Genomic DNA, 16,647 nt, shown 5'->3' with positions numbered 1-16,647 from the left:
GCTCGGGCAGCCCGGCTCTTAAACAGAGCCGAAGAGTCGGGGAGGAGCAGAGCCGCCATTTTCCCGGACATGTTTGGCTTTTTGGCAATTCCCCCCGGACGGGGGTTTGACTGCCGAAAAGCCGGACATGTCCGGGAAAAAGAGGACGTATGGTAACCCTACCAAAGGGAGCCCCCTGCTTCTCTCTCACTCACACACAAGCAAACAGAAGCTGTTTGTTTGACCAGATAAGCAGCCGTTCTCTGAAATGGAGCTTTGAAACTGCACTTCCGCGTCCTGAGTTAACAACAAAGACAAGAGCGGCCACTTCAGTTAAGGGAATTATGGGGCATTTCTGGAGGTCAGTTAGTGGATAGTATTGTTACTTCTCGTTTACACTGGAGCTGCAGCGTCTCAGCCAATAAGCAACAGCTGTTAATCCTCTCGGGGAGGTGGAGTACCAAGACCGCTCTAGCCAGGGAGTCAGAGCGCTCTCCGTGCCTTCCCAGTGTGGACAGGGAGTAAGGTAGAGCGCTCTGGGAGGCTTTATTGCAGTATAAAGTGCAAGTGTAGCCAAGGCCTTACACTCAGGGTGTGCCTTTTTCTCCTAGGCCACATGGCCTCATGCACTTATGTGACTCATTCCCCAGGTTTCATAATGCTGCTTACAAGCCTGGCTCTGTTCAGTGTACTCCTCAGAAAAGGATCACATTAACACCACGGTAACTATTCCCACCAGAGTCATCGTTTCTCTTACCTGGTGGTTGAACCCAGATCAAGTGAGAGCAGAGATGACGTATGGGACAGTACGTAGGTCACATGCTCCCCAGATTTCTCCCAAGGTTTGTCGGTCCCACTTGGTCACATGATGTGGGCAGGCCCGGTCCCTGTGGCATCTGCTAGAGCCGGCAAGCTGTGAGCCACGCCCCATCGGGAGAGGTAGGAGCAACAGCTGGGAGCTGCAGGGAGGGGCCCCTTACTTTCCGGGTAGGGAGACAGGTTAAGGTGGGAGACTTGCCTGGGAGGGGGCATGACTCAACCTGTTCTGGGGGTGGCCGTACATTTAAATTGTAACCCCTGCACTATCAGCAGGTACGGGTCGTCTCTGAGTGAGAGTGGGCTTCCCCTTTGTCACTCCCACCTCCACAGTCACCATTGTAACAGACTCATCCCTTATGGGTTGGGTGTTCACCTGAACAATCTTCCTTTCTGCAATATATGGGCATTCTATCTTTATTCATCCTACAACAGTGAGGCTTATGAATGGCCTAATTAGAACCTTTCTGCTAATCATCAAACCTACACCTCAGTGGGCCCTCAGTCTTGTACTGTCAGCACTCACTGGGCTGCCATTTGAACCCTTGGCAACATGTTCCACCTGTCATATTATTAGTGCCTATTACCTCAGATGGTGGGCAAGATCGGAGCCCTCATGGCAGACCAACTGTATACTGTTTTTTCACAAGGAAAAGGTCTTTCTTTGATTGAATCCTTAATTTCTCCCCAAGGTTATTTTGGAATTTCATGGCAACCAAGCTATCCACTTACCTGTTTTCTTCCCAAAACACCATACCTCTGTTAAGGAAGCTTCAGTCCCTTGACATCAGACACACCTTAGCATTCTACCTGCAGAGGATCAAATCTATCAGGAAATCTCTTAGGCTCTTTCTTACAAAGAGTTCACGAGGACAAACTATATCTTCTAAGAGGATCTCTAAATGGGTTTGTGTGTGCATCATTGTGTGCTACCAATTGGCACATATCCCTCCACCTGACAGGGTAAGGGCACTTTCCACCAGCACACAAGCTGCCGCTTCAGCATCACTGCACAGAGTACCATCTCTGGACATATGCAGGGCGGCTAGCTAGAGTTAAACATTGCACGCAAGTTCAAGCCTCTGCTGCGGACACAGGCACATCCTGAGTGGGAACTGCAGTAGTTCAAGTATCTTTCTTGCCAGCATCCTTGCACCCCCCTCCAGTCTGAATACTGCTTGTCAGTCATCCACATGTGGAATACACAAAGGGACCAGCACTCGAAGACGAAATAGAGGTACTTATCTGCAACTGGAAGTTCTTTGAGGTATGTGGTCCCAGTCTATATTCCAGTAGCCACCCCCTCTGTCCCTTTGGATCTTTTTGGATTTGTAAGAAGAGGAACTGGAGAGCCATTGGCCTGCACCGCCTTTTATGTCCTCGGTCTGGAGCATGAGATGAGCTCCTGTGCATGTGTGGGCCAGTGGACGCTGCTTGTTAGAATTTCCAGAGTTGGGCGCATGGCTTGCATGCGCACCAACTTGTGGAATACACATAGGGATCACCTATCTCAAAGAACTTGCAGTTACAGGTCAGTAACCTTTATATATTTTTGAAGCACACTCATGAGAAATCCTCTAGAGGGCAGTCTTTGCACAGCTGTTGATCTAATTGTGTTTAAATAATTGCCTAAAAATATCACCTGCTTGTGTTCTAACAAGTTCTGTAAGGGAGGGTGGAGTCATTGGGTCAAAATCTACCCTGGTTCTGCTCATGACTCCTGCTGAAGTCTTTTTCCAAGGACAGAATTTGCCACATTGTTAGAATTTGGGTACCAAAAGCAACTTAATTATAACTTCCAAATTGAAGGAGGACCCTACACACTCTGATCCTGTTCCTTTGTGTATATGATGACATGGTATGTGACAAAATAAGAGGCTTAGAGAACTTTACATTTCATGGAGGGGGATGAAATTTAAAGAATTTAGGAAAGTTAGGGAGCATCATGGTAGTGCTATTCTAGTATGCAGAAGTCAAGAGACTGTATTGAAGATGGCACCATTTAAAATTCTTCAATTTTGTGTTTACATCATCATTGTTACTGTAGGGTGCAATTAGGAATACTTCATTTGTATAACTTAGATCTTTGAAAAACTCTGGTCAAGAGGAGAGGTGGTAGATTTGATATCAAATGCCAGAGGGCAGATTTAACACCTATGCTTTAATCTTTTGTTTCAGCCTTCAGATCCTTGCACGATTGATGACAGCTAAATTCTTGCATAGGGAAATCAGAGAGAAAGGAGGTGCTTATGGAGGAGGTGCTACACTCAGTCACAGTGGCATATTCACTTTCTATTCTTACAGGTAACACTGTGTGTCCCCTGTAGAGTCTGTCTATAAAATGTAGCCATTGTCTCGGCATATGCAGCCATCATTTTAGACTCCATTGAACTTTACCTGCCAGGACTGTAAGGACAAGAAAATGAGGCTGAGATAGAGATGAGGAAAGAGGTGGCTTACCACTGACATCACTGAGATCTGTCACTTGGCTTCTGGGTTTCTCCCCTTCTCCCTGCTCCTCCCAGGATTCAGTAAAATGCCTCTCTCATCCTAGGCTTCACTTCATCCAAGCTTGGTGGTTAGCTGTTACCCTGTTACCTCCTTATTCAGTGTATGTGGTGACTAATTTTACCACCAGCCTCAACTGTATGCCAGCTTCAGCTTGTTTCTTCCTGGCCTGGCAATGGGGATGGGTCCTGGCAGAAGAGAGGGAACTTAGGCATTTTAAGAACAGTAGTTGGGGGAGGTAGTGCGGTTCCTGGCATATAGATCTAAACTGGCTTCTCCCAAAAGCCCTGGCCTCTCCCCTACCTATCAGAACCAGAGAGGACTCCATATGGGGTGATTGGGCTGTACACCTCCAAGGAAGACTTGATTACAGCAGAAAGAGGTGCTGGTGACATAAAGAAAAAGTGTAATCTATTTAATTAGCCCTGAACAATTGTTCCTGTCTGGTCTTGAGAGACACATTATTACTGAAGCTTCTGCTGTTCATCTTAGACTTGAAACAGAGATCCTAACCACGTGGTAACTAACTCCATGACTCTTCACCAGAGATGGGGTATATGCCCACTGTCCTAGCCTAATTAAATAATTATAATGGGTTGCATGCAGCTAAGCACAGCTCCCACAGAAGGCTTTGGGCTCAATTGAGTGGTGTAAGCATTTGTGTCAGCCACACAGCAGGTGTGAGTTACGACATGGAGTAATTTTCACCAATTTGGACCTCAGTAGGTTTGCAAAATGGGTGTAACAGGCTGAGGGACAGAAAGTGATTATAGCAGGAAAAGCAATTGTACAGGCAGGTGTAACCTCTGCCCACTCCACCTTATGCTATACCATCTCCGGAACTCATGGACCAAATTCATCCTTGGAGTAAGCAAGCATAACTGATATTGATACTAATGAGAGTAGCACCTGCTTATGCCAGGCACTAAATTTGGTCCCCAAATAATATATCACTGTAGATTTTATTTGTTTTGCACACCTGCTGAATGCCAAATCTGTGCAAGTTGCACTGATTTAGCACTTGCATTTAATTGTATCTTTTTCATGATCAGCTTAGAAACTATTTACATCACTACTGAATTTGGCCCACTCTGTCTACCTACAGTCTGCTATAACTTCTGTTGAATAAAATACTCCTTATCTCGAACTACTGTATAGTGTTTCTATGTGCTGTATGAACGCAGCTGCCTTCCTCTGGTGTGATATGTGTGCATGTGCGTATGTGTGTGGCCTAGATGTAGTTTATAGAATTTGGTGAGTGATTCGCAATCTTTGAATGAAAGGCAGTGGGTTTTAAAACAAACGTTGTATTAAAAGTTGTACAGACTCAGGTTGTCGTCTGTAATACAAAAGTAATTCCTTCTCATTCGTTAGGGATCCAAATTCTACAGCAACCTTTTCAACTTTTGAAAAAGCAGCTGAATGGGCTCAGTCTGGGGAATTTGCACAGCAAGACATTGATGAAGCCAAGCTTGCAGTGTTTGCAGCTGTAGATGCTCCTATCGCTCCTTCAGACAAAGGTATGTTCTTCGTTCCCCGGCATGGGAATCCAGTGTTCTCGCTAGGCTTAGAAGGAAGTGAATGATTCCTTCTCTGCTCATCTAATCCCTTTCATAAGCTCATGTTTGGCATCAGTGGATTTAACGTAAGGATTCGTTTCTATAAAACAGCGAGATTGCACTGCTCACCTCGAAGATCCCGTGTGATGTCTTTCCACTGAAATGTTCTTATTGCTGCTTGGGATCATAATATTGTCATGGGAGAATAGGAGGAACTTAAAGAAATAACTAACCCTTTAACCTGTCTTTCTCAGCCTAAACAAATTGCACCTGTTCTAGCACATAGAAAAATCATAAAGGTCTATTGGTTAAATGGAATACTTGGAAAAGTGTATGGATTATATACCTGTTTTAGCCAAATGCGTACACTGATCCTGAATTTGCTTAACCTCGCTGCTTCACTTTACCTATTTTTAGAAATGGGGAAAGCAAAAAGTTGTTTGGTGCTTTGAAGATATTTAATGAAAAGTACTAAGTGTAAATAGTAAAATTAGCTGCATGTTTGGATGCCATGATGAATGGTTCCTCCCTTTTTTTTTTTTTAAAGAGCTTTTTTTAAACACAGTTCAAAATAATTTGCAGTTTGAGAGAACAGCTCCTCCCCTGCTGCTAAATCCAAACCAAAACTTAAAGTTAAGCACCTACTCCACCCCTTAAGTATAAATAAAGGAACATGCATTGATTTTGAATCTTAATGTTTGTAAAGTGTTAACACAAGCAAGGCCATTTAGGTTATTACATAAAAAAAACTTCAAACATTTTTTACTTTTCCACCATTCGTGGGCTTTTGCTGCCTGTTACCATGAACAATGAAAACAGGCTAGGCACTGTCAATTTTCAGGTGCTCATATGTGAACAAAATGCTTTAATGTCACATGCTGGTGGCTTGTCAAAGGGTAATGATTCTCATCCTTTGGTGCTTGATCTGCACTCCTATGCAGTGCACAGGCTAGTCTGGAGCTGCTCACACTCTAACTGGTATCAGGCAAAGTTAGTGAAGTACTGAAAATAGCAATGTTCATAAGGACTGAGGAAATGAACGAGGCTGCCTCCTAGCTCCTCCAGTGAGATGGAATTTAGAGGAGAGGAAAGAGAATACCCTTAAAATCCCTCCCAGTAGCTAGAAGGGGAGAGAAGAGACAGTTGAATGGAGCTGTAGAGCCATAAATGTATGGTGATTGCTTAATGTTCCCCCTTATTGGGTCATAAGTTGCAGTGTCAAGAAGTCCATCTGTGATTATTTTTAACCTCTTAGATCACTGAAGTGATTCTTGTTACAGGATTTCTTGTGAGTATATAGAAGCATTTGTTTGCAGAATTATGTGGACCGTATATAGAAAAAAAGGTGGGTCAGATCTTTGTCTTAGCAGCATTGACTAAAGCTGGCTGCAAAATTCTGACAGAACGGCTTTCCATTGGATAACACAGTTGCTAAAATCAAAACCTTCATGAAATCATTCTGAGTTCACCAAAAGTCTATTTGGAGAAAAAAGGGAAAAAGTTCTGAATAATTTGGGAATAAATTTAGATTTTTTTCTCCTTCCAAATGGCTTTTTGGTTCATTTTTTTGCATTTTGTATTATATAAGTTCAAATCAAAACTTTTTGATTTTGTCAAAACATTTTTTTTTAAATTCTCCACAAAATGGAACGTCCATTCTCTGCCCATCTCTAGCCTTGACGCTGGTTAATAATTAGAAGTTTGTGCTGTACTTTTTATGACGAACGTAGAATTGTTTAGCTATTAACTAGCTGCAGACTGTATTCATTCCTCTCCCAACCTATCCTGCTTTGGGGTACTCTGTGCATTTATCCTTCGATGCCTAAGACTCAGTACACTTACCAAGTCACATTTTTACTTCTAGGGATGAATCATTTCTTGAATGGTATCTCCGATGAGATGAAACAGAGACACAGGGAGCAGCTTTTTGCTGTCAGCAGTGATCACCTTATTGATGTGGCAAACAAGTGAGTCTGTGCTCATTTTAGAAATGCAAGTAAACCCAGATCCCTTGTAAGAGTTTCAGATTAAAATCTGTCTGATGTAAAATAGCTGGTAAAGGTTTGAATTATTACATTTCTCATGACCACTGTCATGTAATTTTTTTTCTGTACCTGCATTCATATCATCACTGTGCCTGTGAAAGGAGTATTGCCGTTTTCCATTTAGCTTTTTAGTCAACATTTTAATTTGTTTGTGAACTCTGTTGAAGTTCTTAATTTGCTGAGATTGCTGTTCTGCTTCTGACTGGATCAGAAACGGTTTGTTTATTTTTTCAGCTCAAACAAGATGGTTCCAGATTTAGTCCCTTTTGTGTGGAGATGAATTTGCTTTTCTAGACTCTGCTTTTCTAGACTCAGTTCTACCATTTTTTGCCTGCTTATAGGTGTCTAAGGGTACGTCTACACTTACCGGAGGGTCCGGCGGCAGGCAATTGATGTTCTGGGATCGATTTATCGTGTCTGGTTAAGACGCGATAAATCGATCCCGGAAGTGCCCCGGATCGATCCCGGAAGTGCTCGCCGTCGACGCCGGTACTCCAGCTCGGCGAGCGGAGTACGCGGCATCGACGGGGGAGCCTTCCTGCCGCATCTGGACCCGCGGTAAGTTCGGACTAAGGTACTTCGAATTCAGCTACGTTATTAACGTAGCTGAATTTGCGTACCTTAGTCCGAAGTGGGGGGTAGTGTAGACCAGGCCTGTATCAGTGGTTCAAAACCTTTCCAGACTCCTACTCCCCTTTCAGGAGTCTGATTTGTCTTTCATACCCCCAAGTTATGCCTCACTTAACAACTACTTGTTTACAAAATCAGACATAAAAATACAAGTGTCACAGCACATTATTACTGAAAAATTGCTTGCTTTCTAATTTTTCCTATATAAATTATAAAATAAATAATTTGGAATATAAATACTGTACTTAGAGTTCAGTGTATAGCATATAGAGCAGTCTAGACAAGTTGTCTGTATGAAATTTTAGTTTGTACTGACTTTGCTAGTGCTTTTTATGTAGCCTGTTGTAAAACTAGGCAAATATCTAGATGAGTTGATGTACTCCCTGGAAGGGCCCTGCGTACATGTACCTCTGGTTGCAAATCACTGGTATAAAATTGTATACTAAACCATACTGAGTTATATATTACATCAGGTGAATGGGCCACCTGGACTGGGATCTTGTCTCCAATAGGTATCCGATGTTTTCACCTTTCTCTGAATACCTGCTGGGGGAGTGTGTATCACAGAGAAGTTTCTTCCTACTATTGTGTAATTAGTGTCTTTACAACTTTTACCCCATGCAATTTAACTGCCAGTCTTATTCTTATTCATAGAAACATACAGTCCCTTTAAAAGATTAAATGTTTTGTTTACAATTGAGGGATGTTGAATCTCAAGGGACTGCTGTGCCCAGTGCCTCTTAAGCAGGGAGGCGTAAATCATCTTCACGAGTTTGACTAGTGTTCATGCTGTTAATGGGCTAGAATGTTATTTCCTTTTAAGAAAGTGACATCCTGCCCTTGTGTGCTCTTTGGAGTAGCCCTTTGCTCTGCTACCAAGTGTGCACCTCTTTTCTTTTGTATTGTTCTCACCAGTCCCGTCATATTAAGTTAGTTGCCCCAAGTGAGGTTGGGGAGAAACATACAGATGAAAGGGCATAGGGTCTTGAAGAACCACAGTTACAGTAAGTAAGCGATTATTCTTTGTCTTGGCTAAGTGTGTTAGAGTTCAATCTGGGAGAAATAGAGAGATCCACTCACATGGGCAAAAGAGGTGGTAGAGTATGTCAAGTAAAACTGGCATTGCCCATCTGTTCCCCTATTTTCTGTTGCTTAAGTTCAGCACCGAGCTGAAAAATATGAGGACCTGCGCTAACTATGGGGGAAAGGAGAAACAAACACCTTACCGATTTGTTTTCAGATACTTCAAAACAAAAGTTGACTAGCTCAAACCGATCAATTTTAAAACTAGGCATAATGGTACAGGGTAGCCCTAATGAGAATATTTGACATTGGTTGTGCGAAGGTACTGTATAGGTGAAAGGTTTCATCGGAACGTGTCAGGCTGCTTTCAGAATGAGTATAATGTGACTTACACTTCAACAGTTATGTGGTGGCTTTTCATAATTTGTCTCTCTCTTGCAGATACCTTGCAGGTGGGAAGAGCACCCGAGGACTGGCTGTACTAGGCCCAGAGAATCCGCACATTGCCAAAGATCCATCTTGGGTCAAACGATAACATTTGTTACTGAAAATGGCTTAAGAGAAATAAAACAATCCAATTCATAAGTGACTAAGGCACATCAGAATTTTTAATTTTCCTGCAAAGGTCCAAGTGAAAGGTCATTACAACTTCTTTACTCTGCATGCAATAAGCCACTCAGCTCTTTCCTCAAAGAAATTAACTCTGCCAAAGAAGGTTTATCTCTACAACTGTATTGTATTTAAGAATGAAAACTATTTGTTCATCTATGGCTAAAGCAACTCTTCAGTTCCTCCATAAGTATTAACTGCTGTGGCACAAAAATATGGATTTTAATAACTTCTGAATATACAAATTATTTTTTAAAAGCCAAGCTAAGACTTGAATTTTAAAATGTGTTTAGCTTAAATCATGTTTTCTTACAATATCTGTATTTTTAAACCTCCACTGTTGGGCACAAACAGATTTGTTACACCTACACTGGTACTTCATAAGTCTTTCCTAGTGTGTTGAGTTTTCCATAAGTTGCGCATAACTATTCTTGTTACATTGTATTGTGTCTACACTACAACTTACATTTTTAATGATAAGAGTGGCAGTGTTGGATCAAAACATGTCCTCTATACAACTCATGGCTAATAATTGATAGCTACAGGAAGGGGAAAAGGTGGTTTTATTCATAACAGGGCTATTTTGATGGAGCTCCTACCTGTGACCCTGGGCCAGTTGTTCTTCCTCCGAGTAGTGAATGGAATTCTCAGGGTGCTGTTTTTGTCCTTTGTTTACCTTTTGGCTAAGGTTCCACAGCTAAAATGTTGAGACATCCACAATTGTGTTGTGGAGAAAAAACTGCTGTGTCAATGTAACTTAACCATCGTGATTATAACCTGGTTTCAGATGTTTCAGCTGATCACAGAAAACAGTCCTGGGTGTGATTGAGGGTTTTCCTATTGTCTGAGAGAAGCTGAGGTTAGTTAGCATGACTTCTAAGGGTATGTCTATACTGCAGCCTCGAGTGAGCCTCTCAGCATGGGTCAACAGACTTGTTTCACTGGAGCTAGCATGCTAATCATAAGAGTGTGGCCAGTGCAGCTCAGGCTAGCCAGCCAGTTTTGGACTCAGGTGGCTAGCCTGAGCCTCTGCCAGAGCAGCTACATCCACACTATTTTTAGTGTGATAGATCTCGTGAAGTTAATGTAAGTCTGTCTCTCCACACTGGGAGACATGCTTCCTGCTGCAGTGTAGTCTTACCCTGAGGCAGAAGTGAAAGTAAGCTGGTACGCCCCGATACGGCTTACCGGGGCAGCCCGGCTTCCCCAGGTGGCAATTTAAAGGGCCTGGGGCTCCCAGCAGTGGCTGGAGCCCCAGGCCCTTTAAATTGCCGCCAGAGCCCTGCTGTTGGAGCCTTGGGGTAGCGGCAGCAGGGCTCCGGCGGTTATTTAAAGGGCCGGGGCTCCCGCTGCCTCTACTGCCCTGGGCCCTTTAAATAACCACTGGAGCCCCGCCGCCAGTACCCCAGGGCTCTGGGGGCTATTTAAAGGGCCAGGGCGGTAGAAGCAGGGGAGTCCTACTGCCAGAGCCCTGGGGTAGCAGCGGCAGCTGGGGGCTCCGGCAGCGGTTTTAAAGGGCCCGGGGTGGTAGCGGCGGCCGAGCCCTGGGCCCTTTAAACTGCTGCCGGAGCCACCGGCTGCCGCTGCTACCCCGGCGGGGGAGGGGGAGGGCACCTACGGTACAGGGCGGGCTCTGACCCCCCCCCCCCATCCCTGCCTCTTCCGCCCAAGGCCCCGCCCCTTTCGGGGGCCAGAGACGGCCCCAACCCAGCCCCGTACCGGTAAGTCCCTATTTCTACTTTCACCCCTGCCCTAGGTACATCTACACAGCAGCTTGAAAGGTGTAATTCCAGCTCAGTTAAACTTACATGCACGAGGTTGGCTCTAGCACCTAATAAAGGCAGTTTGGTCATCGTGGTTCAGGCTAGCTGCTTGAGTACATCCCCAGAGTCAGGCAGAATCCAACTTGGGTGGGTAGCTTGAGCCACCAGCCATTTCACAATGGCCACACTGCTATTTTTAGCACACTAGCTGGGGCCAAGCTAGCATAAGCTGGGAATCGCATCTCCCAGCTGCCATGTAGACATAACCTAAAGGACACACACAGGGGTAACAGCTTTAGTATTGCATTTAATAGTAATTTTTGGTGTGTTACTTCCTCTCTGGGGGGAGGTGTGTGGGGTAGTTCAAATTAATGCAGCATCATTGTGCAGATGCGGTACAGAAAAATCTGCAGATGCCCTGCTCTTAATCCCTCCCCCTTTTCTACAAGTGGAGAAAGAGCAGTTATTTGTCTCCTTTTTAGAATGCAAATAAAAGTTGCTCCTACTTTCAACAGTGGTGGTCTCCTGTCGTCAGTTGTAATTTATTAGTTTTTAGACAACTTGAAGTCACACAGGTGGTTTGCAACAATACTTTTATTCCACTTTGGATACATAAATTCACTCTGTAACTTGACACAAAACTAGCCTTCTACATATATTCTGAGTATAGACTCTATCTCTGAGATAAAGTGCACTAGATGAATGACTTATCACACTGAGTGCATAGAATTGTGTTAAACTTAAGGATCAGGCCGATAACTGGTATTTTGTAAGTTAGATGCTAGGGTTTGCTTTAAACCTAGGATAATACTGGGCAAGGAACTTGTGTGATGTTTGCATGTCTGAACTCACATAAAGTGCTGGTACAATAATTTAAATGTTACAAACAAAGCTGTAATCAATATTCTAAAGCATTGTTACGCACAACGTAGGTCTATTACAACTTTATCTAAAATAATGGTCTCTTCTTAGATAGCTCCAGTTTCTGCTTCTTTTGGGCTGTGCCTAGCTACATGCTCTAGTTGACCTGAATCTGAAACATCATAGCTAGTCTTGTATTTGGCCAGAATTTTCATCAGAGGTCGAAGTTTCAGCCACCACTGTTCCTTAGGAATTCTGTGCCTGTGCAGAAGATGGGGAGGGGGGAAAAAAAGTCAAAGCTATTCTGTGTAAACGATTCCATTGATGTTATCCCTAAGAACCAAATTCACTATTAAAGTTGGCTTCGTTCAAATTATAAGCAGTTTTATAAGGGCAGTTCTTATCAGCATATATTAATGACCAACTCTGCTGCATTCAATGATTCTTAGGTTCATTTTTGTGAGAGTAATGCTGCCATCTATGCTCATTGACAGGAACGTAGAAAATTAAGTTACTAGTTGGATGCATTTGCTTTTTAGTTTAACAATCTTTTGGAGAGAGGTTGCGGCAGACAGTAAATGATTATCTTGACCTCCAAGTACATCTCCAGCTAGCCTCAGAACATGCATGAATTCCATCTCCCCATCTTGCTATTTTTCCACCTAACCCTCCCATCTCAGCAAGCTCTAAGCAATTTATTATTTCTATTGCAGCAAGACATAAGGACCTCATTACACTAGGCCCTGTGCAAAGATAATCCCTGTCCCAGAGAACTCAGGCTAACAAACAAAATCCAACAGGTTCATAAAAAGCCAGATGGGAGAGGGTTGGGGAGAACAAGATGCTAATAGAGGTGGCTGAGTATGCATAAATTAGTTGTAACACTGGTCTCACTAGGCACAAGGGGTTGCCACCCTAAACAATACCAGACAGTGATTTGCAGGCATTGCAGCAAAGACAGGTTGTGAGGAGGGATTTAAGAGGATACAGCAATAGCTTTGAATTCTCACAGGTAGCTCTTCTCAAGCAAAAGGGGCAGCCTGGAGAAAGCATGCAGTTGCTTGTGGGAAAAGTAGATGAGGGGATGGTCCCAAGGCCACCATCATAGGCCTAGCAACACCAGGAGGCAATGTTGAAAGGTAGGTTGGGGCTATCTGGTGAAGTTAGTGCCTGACGTGGAGCAGGGCAGGAGGGATGAAAAAGGAGGACTGGAAGTTGTACTCATCTGGTCCCACAGAGCCGCCTTCACTTACACAAAATCTGCTTGATCCTTAAGCTCAACCACAGGTTGGAAAAGAAGATTGCGTCTGCGCATACCTAGCAAACAAACGGAGTCCTCGGTGTTGGCAAACACTTTTCCTATAAACAATAACAACGCAATGTTATTTTCTTTGGGGGAGAATTACCCCTTTTCTTGTAATAAACAAATGGATGTAGGAGTGAGGTTCTGGTAAGATTCTTAATTTTGTTGTTACTGAAGTTTTAAAGTAAACGATAGCATCTGCATTAGTTGTTTAACAGTGTTAGGGGAAACCTCCACTGTGTTGTGGTTGATTAGTTATAATGATTAAGCAGTAAAGATGCAATGTACTTAACTACTAATCAAATAAGAGATGCAGCCTTAACTTCCAATTTAAAATTAGATTTATTATAGTCACTATTGCTTCATGAAACTGATGAAATAAATCCTAAAGAAGTCATATTACCTTCATCTGTGTCCCATGCAGCCACCAAGAAACAAAATGAAAAAAAGGAAGAATACATGTAACTATAAAACTATCCATTTCTATATGCATTAAAAAAACAGAGTTAGGCTAGCAAATCATAGAAAAACAGATCCAGGACAACCCTTGTTTAAGGTATCAAACTCTCTTCAGGAGCCATTTTCTTGTTACTGCCACCTAGAAACACATTAACAATATTCTATAACAAAGCCTGGGTAAGTTGGTAAGACGGGAAGAACTACATTATTCCATTACTGTATTTAAAGACTCCTCAAATGTGTTGAAGGACTAGAGAGGCTGGCTTTTCTGGAGTTAACACAAAAGGAAGAGAAAGATGGTAAATAGCCATAAATATTTCTGCACCTCTTCGGTATGTTTCTCTCAGTTTCTTTGAGATCCACTGTATAGCTTTTGCAGAGATTTTTGTCCCAAAGTTCCTGTCAAATGGGGAAGGTGCTCCACCCTGTCAAAGTTTAAATGTAATTAGAGATTAGTTGCAATTTTGCACCAACCAGAGCATTATTCTTGTTTTTCCATTCCACCAATCATCTCTGTTCTATGGCTGCTGTGCCTCTTTCATCCTCCTCTTTCCTTCCCTCCTTTCCCCCCATTTTTTTAAACACACACCAGTGCTTTACCTTAGCCCCAGAATTCCCAATGTGGGAGTCTTGAGGGGACTTTGCCTGGACAGTTTGAGATACTAGCCCCAATTCCACAATCCGTGCATAAAGACATGCTTAATTCCCATCAAAGTCAATGGGACTTAGTTAACCCCCCGCTTCTCCCCTTCAGCAGAGTGCTTATTTGCATGTACTTTCTACCTCACTGCTGTGAGGAGCTTCTATAGAGCACTGCCTGAAGGATGTTTGCTACTGGAGTAACATGGCACAATATAACTTCCAGCAGTAGAGAGAGAGCTGGAATAGCAATATACACACAAGGAGAGAAGAAAATAAAGGACAGAATAAAGAACTGGCGAGGGAGCGAGCAAACAGGCCAGGCCAGCGCTTCAGGGGCGCTGGCACTGTTGCATCACAGGGCGGAGGCTGTAATCAAGAGACCTCTAGCCTGTATCATCCAGCCGCTACCAAGTGGGTGCATCTATAACACTGTTACCAAGCAGACACTAGGGGCTTTAGATCATCTATGGCAGGGATCAGCAACCTTTGACGTGGCCCATCAGGGAAATCCGCTAGCGGGCCAGGCCGGTTTGTTTACCTGCAGTGTCCACAGGTTCGGCCGATCGCGGCTCCCACTGGCCGCAGTTCGCTGTTCCAGGCCAGTGGGGGCTGCGAGAAGCGTCGTCCAGCACATCCTTTGGCCCGTGCCACTTTCCGCAGCCCCCATTGGCCTGGAACGGCGAACCGCGGCCAGTGGGAGTTGCGATAGGCCAAACCTGCGGATGCTGCAGGTAAACAAACCGGCCTGGCCCGCCAGCGGATTTCCCTGACGGGCCGCGTGCCAAAGGTTGCCGATCCCTGGTCTATGGGAACGTAGAACTTGACAAAATACAAAAGGTACAGTTATTCGCTTTTATTCCAGCTGTCAAAACAGGGCTCTTAACTGGATCTAACTATATGCTCCTCATGTGAAAGCAGATTCTACTGTTTTCTATGTATAACCTGTTTTGGGTGCATTTACTGAAATTCTTAGCATTTAGTCCTAAATACACTACAGACAAGCAGGAGCAGTGTTAGTATATCAAATATATAATGTACTTAGATACAAGGCAGGGAAGCTGTTGTATAATTTTGGCACAGGGTTAAGACTTCAAACAAAATATGAAGCTTTAAAGCTGGAATTATATGGTTTATATGAACCAGTAGATAATGGTTTATATGAACCAGTAGATATTCAGTCACTACTAGAAAGGGACCCAGGGTCTCATATTAAACACCCTTTCCCCTAGACCTGCCCTGCTTCCCATTGTAAGTTTCCTAGTTGCTTATCCTTGTGCCCTTATGCACTCTCATACTGCTATTGGCTGACTAGTGCCCCATCTGGGTGTGTGGGATGCTCTAGCTAGGAGTTCTGTACAGGGCAAAGCCAATCATAGTGAAGATTAATAGGATGACTATTTCCCCTCTCCTCCAAAAGGAAAAAGTGAACAATGAGCACAAATGTTCTATAGGAACCAAATTTCTCTTCCAGGGATGAGATGCTCCTGCACTGGCAGCTGCAAGGAGGTCTTGTAAGAGGCAGTGAGTGAGCTACTAAAAAATAACAGCACCCTTTTTTAAAAATAGGGATGGGGGGGAACAAAAAAGGTGACACGGTAAAAGAGGGAATCTGCTGCAATTTCCTTCTGCAAAACTAAATTACCCCTCTTCCACTCCCCTTCCAACCCCCCAAAATGGGTGGGGAGTTGATAGTAACAATGGAGGAAACCCTTAGTAACATTCATTTTGTCTAAAGCAGTGGTGGGCAACATGCGGCTCCCATTGGCCAGGAACGGTGAACCACGGCCACTGGGAGTTGCAGGCTGCCATGCAAATGGAAACAAACCGTCTCGCGGTCTGCCAGCAGATTACCCACGTGCGGGCCATGGGCCGCAGGTTGCCCACCACCGGTCTAAAGGGTATAGAGTGGATGCAAGAAGGACCACTTGTGCATAATCCTGGAATGGTGACGGCAGTTCACACACTAAATTAATCCTGCTGCTGTATACAGAGGAAAGTTCATAACTTTATTTACCTGCTGCATGTGGCCCAATACATTCTTTCTGCAATCGAACACGCCTTTTCCTTCCTCAGAATATAGCTGGTAGATAAAGTCAGTTGTGTAATTCTCATTGCTGTTCTCATTCCTATAACAAGACAAAAACAACCCCACAACAACACTGTCAGGCCAGTTAAAAACCACATTATTAACTACCAGACCTCTTTACAGAGGCAGTCACTGATGGAGGGGACATGTCGCACCCCTGACAACTCTGTTATCCTCTTGCCCTCAAACGAGTGGCAAGTCGTGTATTTTCACCTTCCTCCTCCTCCTCCAACTCTCCCACAGGTTTGTTTTACACACGGTTGTGTCTCTGCTCTGCCACAAACTAATACTTTGAATGTCTGAGCTTCCTGTATTACTACAGGGATCTAAGCAGCTGCTGAACTGTAACCTGTTCTCCAACACA

At 43.8% G+C, this 16,647-nt stretch overlaps 2 protein-coding genes across 10 annotated transcripts in view; one reads left to right on the top strand and one right to left on the bottom strand.

Moving 5' to 3' along the window:
* The window catches only part of PITRM1 (pitrilysin metallopeptidase 1), a 47,215-nt gene extending 38,070 nt beyond the window's left edge, over positions 1-9,145 (top strand). For both annotated transcript variants that reach the window (XM_026652059.1, XM_026652060.2), the window contains 4 exons: positions 2,974-3,099; positions 4,678-4,823; positions 6,727-6,829; positions 9,002-9,145. In XM_026652059.1, coding sequence (XP_026507844.1) covers positions 2,974-3,099; positions 4,678-4,823; positions 6,727-6,829; positions 9,002-9,095 — 469 coding nt within the window. In that variant the 3' untranslated portion in view covers positions 9,096-9,145. The remainder of the gene's footprint in view (positions 1-2,973; positions 3,100-4,677; positions 4,824-6,726; positions 6,830-9,001) is intronic.
* A 2,366-nt stretch (positions 9,146-11,511) lies between these two features.
* PFKP (phosphofructokinase, platelet) overlaps positions 11,512-16,647 on the bottom strand; it is an 81,010-nt gene continuing 75,874 nt past the window's right edge. For 4 of the 8 annotated variants that reach the window (XM_024197302.1, XM_024197301.1, XM_024197306.1 and 1 more), the window contains 5 exons: positions 16,212-16,323; positions 13,881-13,980; positions 13,500-13,505; positions 13,047-13,152; positions 11,512-12,054 (listed from right to left, as the gene is read on the bottom strand). In XM_024197302.1, coding sequence (XP_024053070.1) covers positions 11,901-12,054; positions 13,047-13,152; positions 13,500-13,505; positions 13,881-13,980; positions 16,212-16,323 — 478 coding nt within the window. In that variant the 3' untranslated portion in view covers positions 11,512-11,900. The remainder of the gene's footprint in view (positions 12,055-13,046; positions 13,153-13,499; positions 13,506-13,880; positions 13,981-16,211; positions 16,324-16,647) is intronic. The other 4 variants (XM_024197303.1, XM_024197304.1, XM_024197308.1 and 1 more) reach the window with 1 other exon arrangement.

Source organism: Terrapene carolina, unplaced genomic scaffold (genome assembly GCF_002925995.2).
Source record: "Terrapene carolina triunguis isolate 2854851 unplaced genomic scaffold, T_m_triunguis-2.0 Scaffold111, whole genome shotgun sequence".
Lineage (NCBI taxonomy): Eukaryota > Metazoa > Chordata > Testudines > Emydidae > Terrapene > Terrapene triunguis.
The sequence above is the reverse complement of the archived record's forward strand: the minus strand, read 5'-3'. Positions and strand labels throughout refer to the sequence as shown.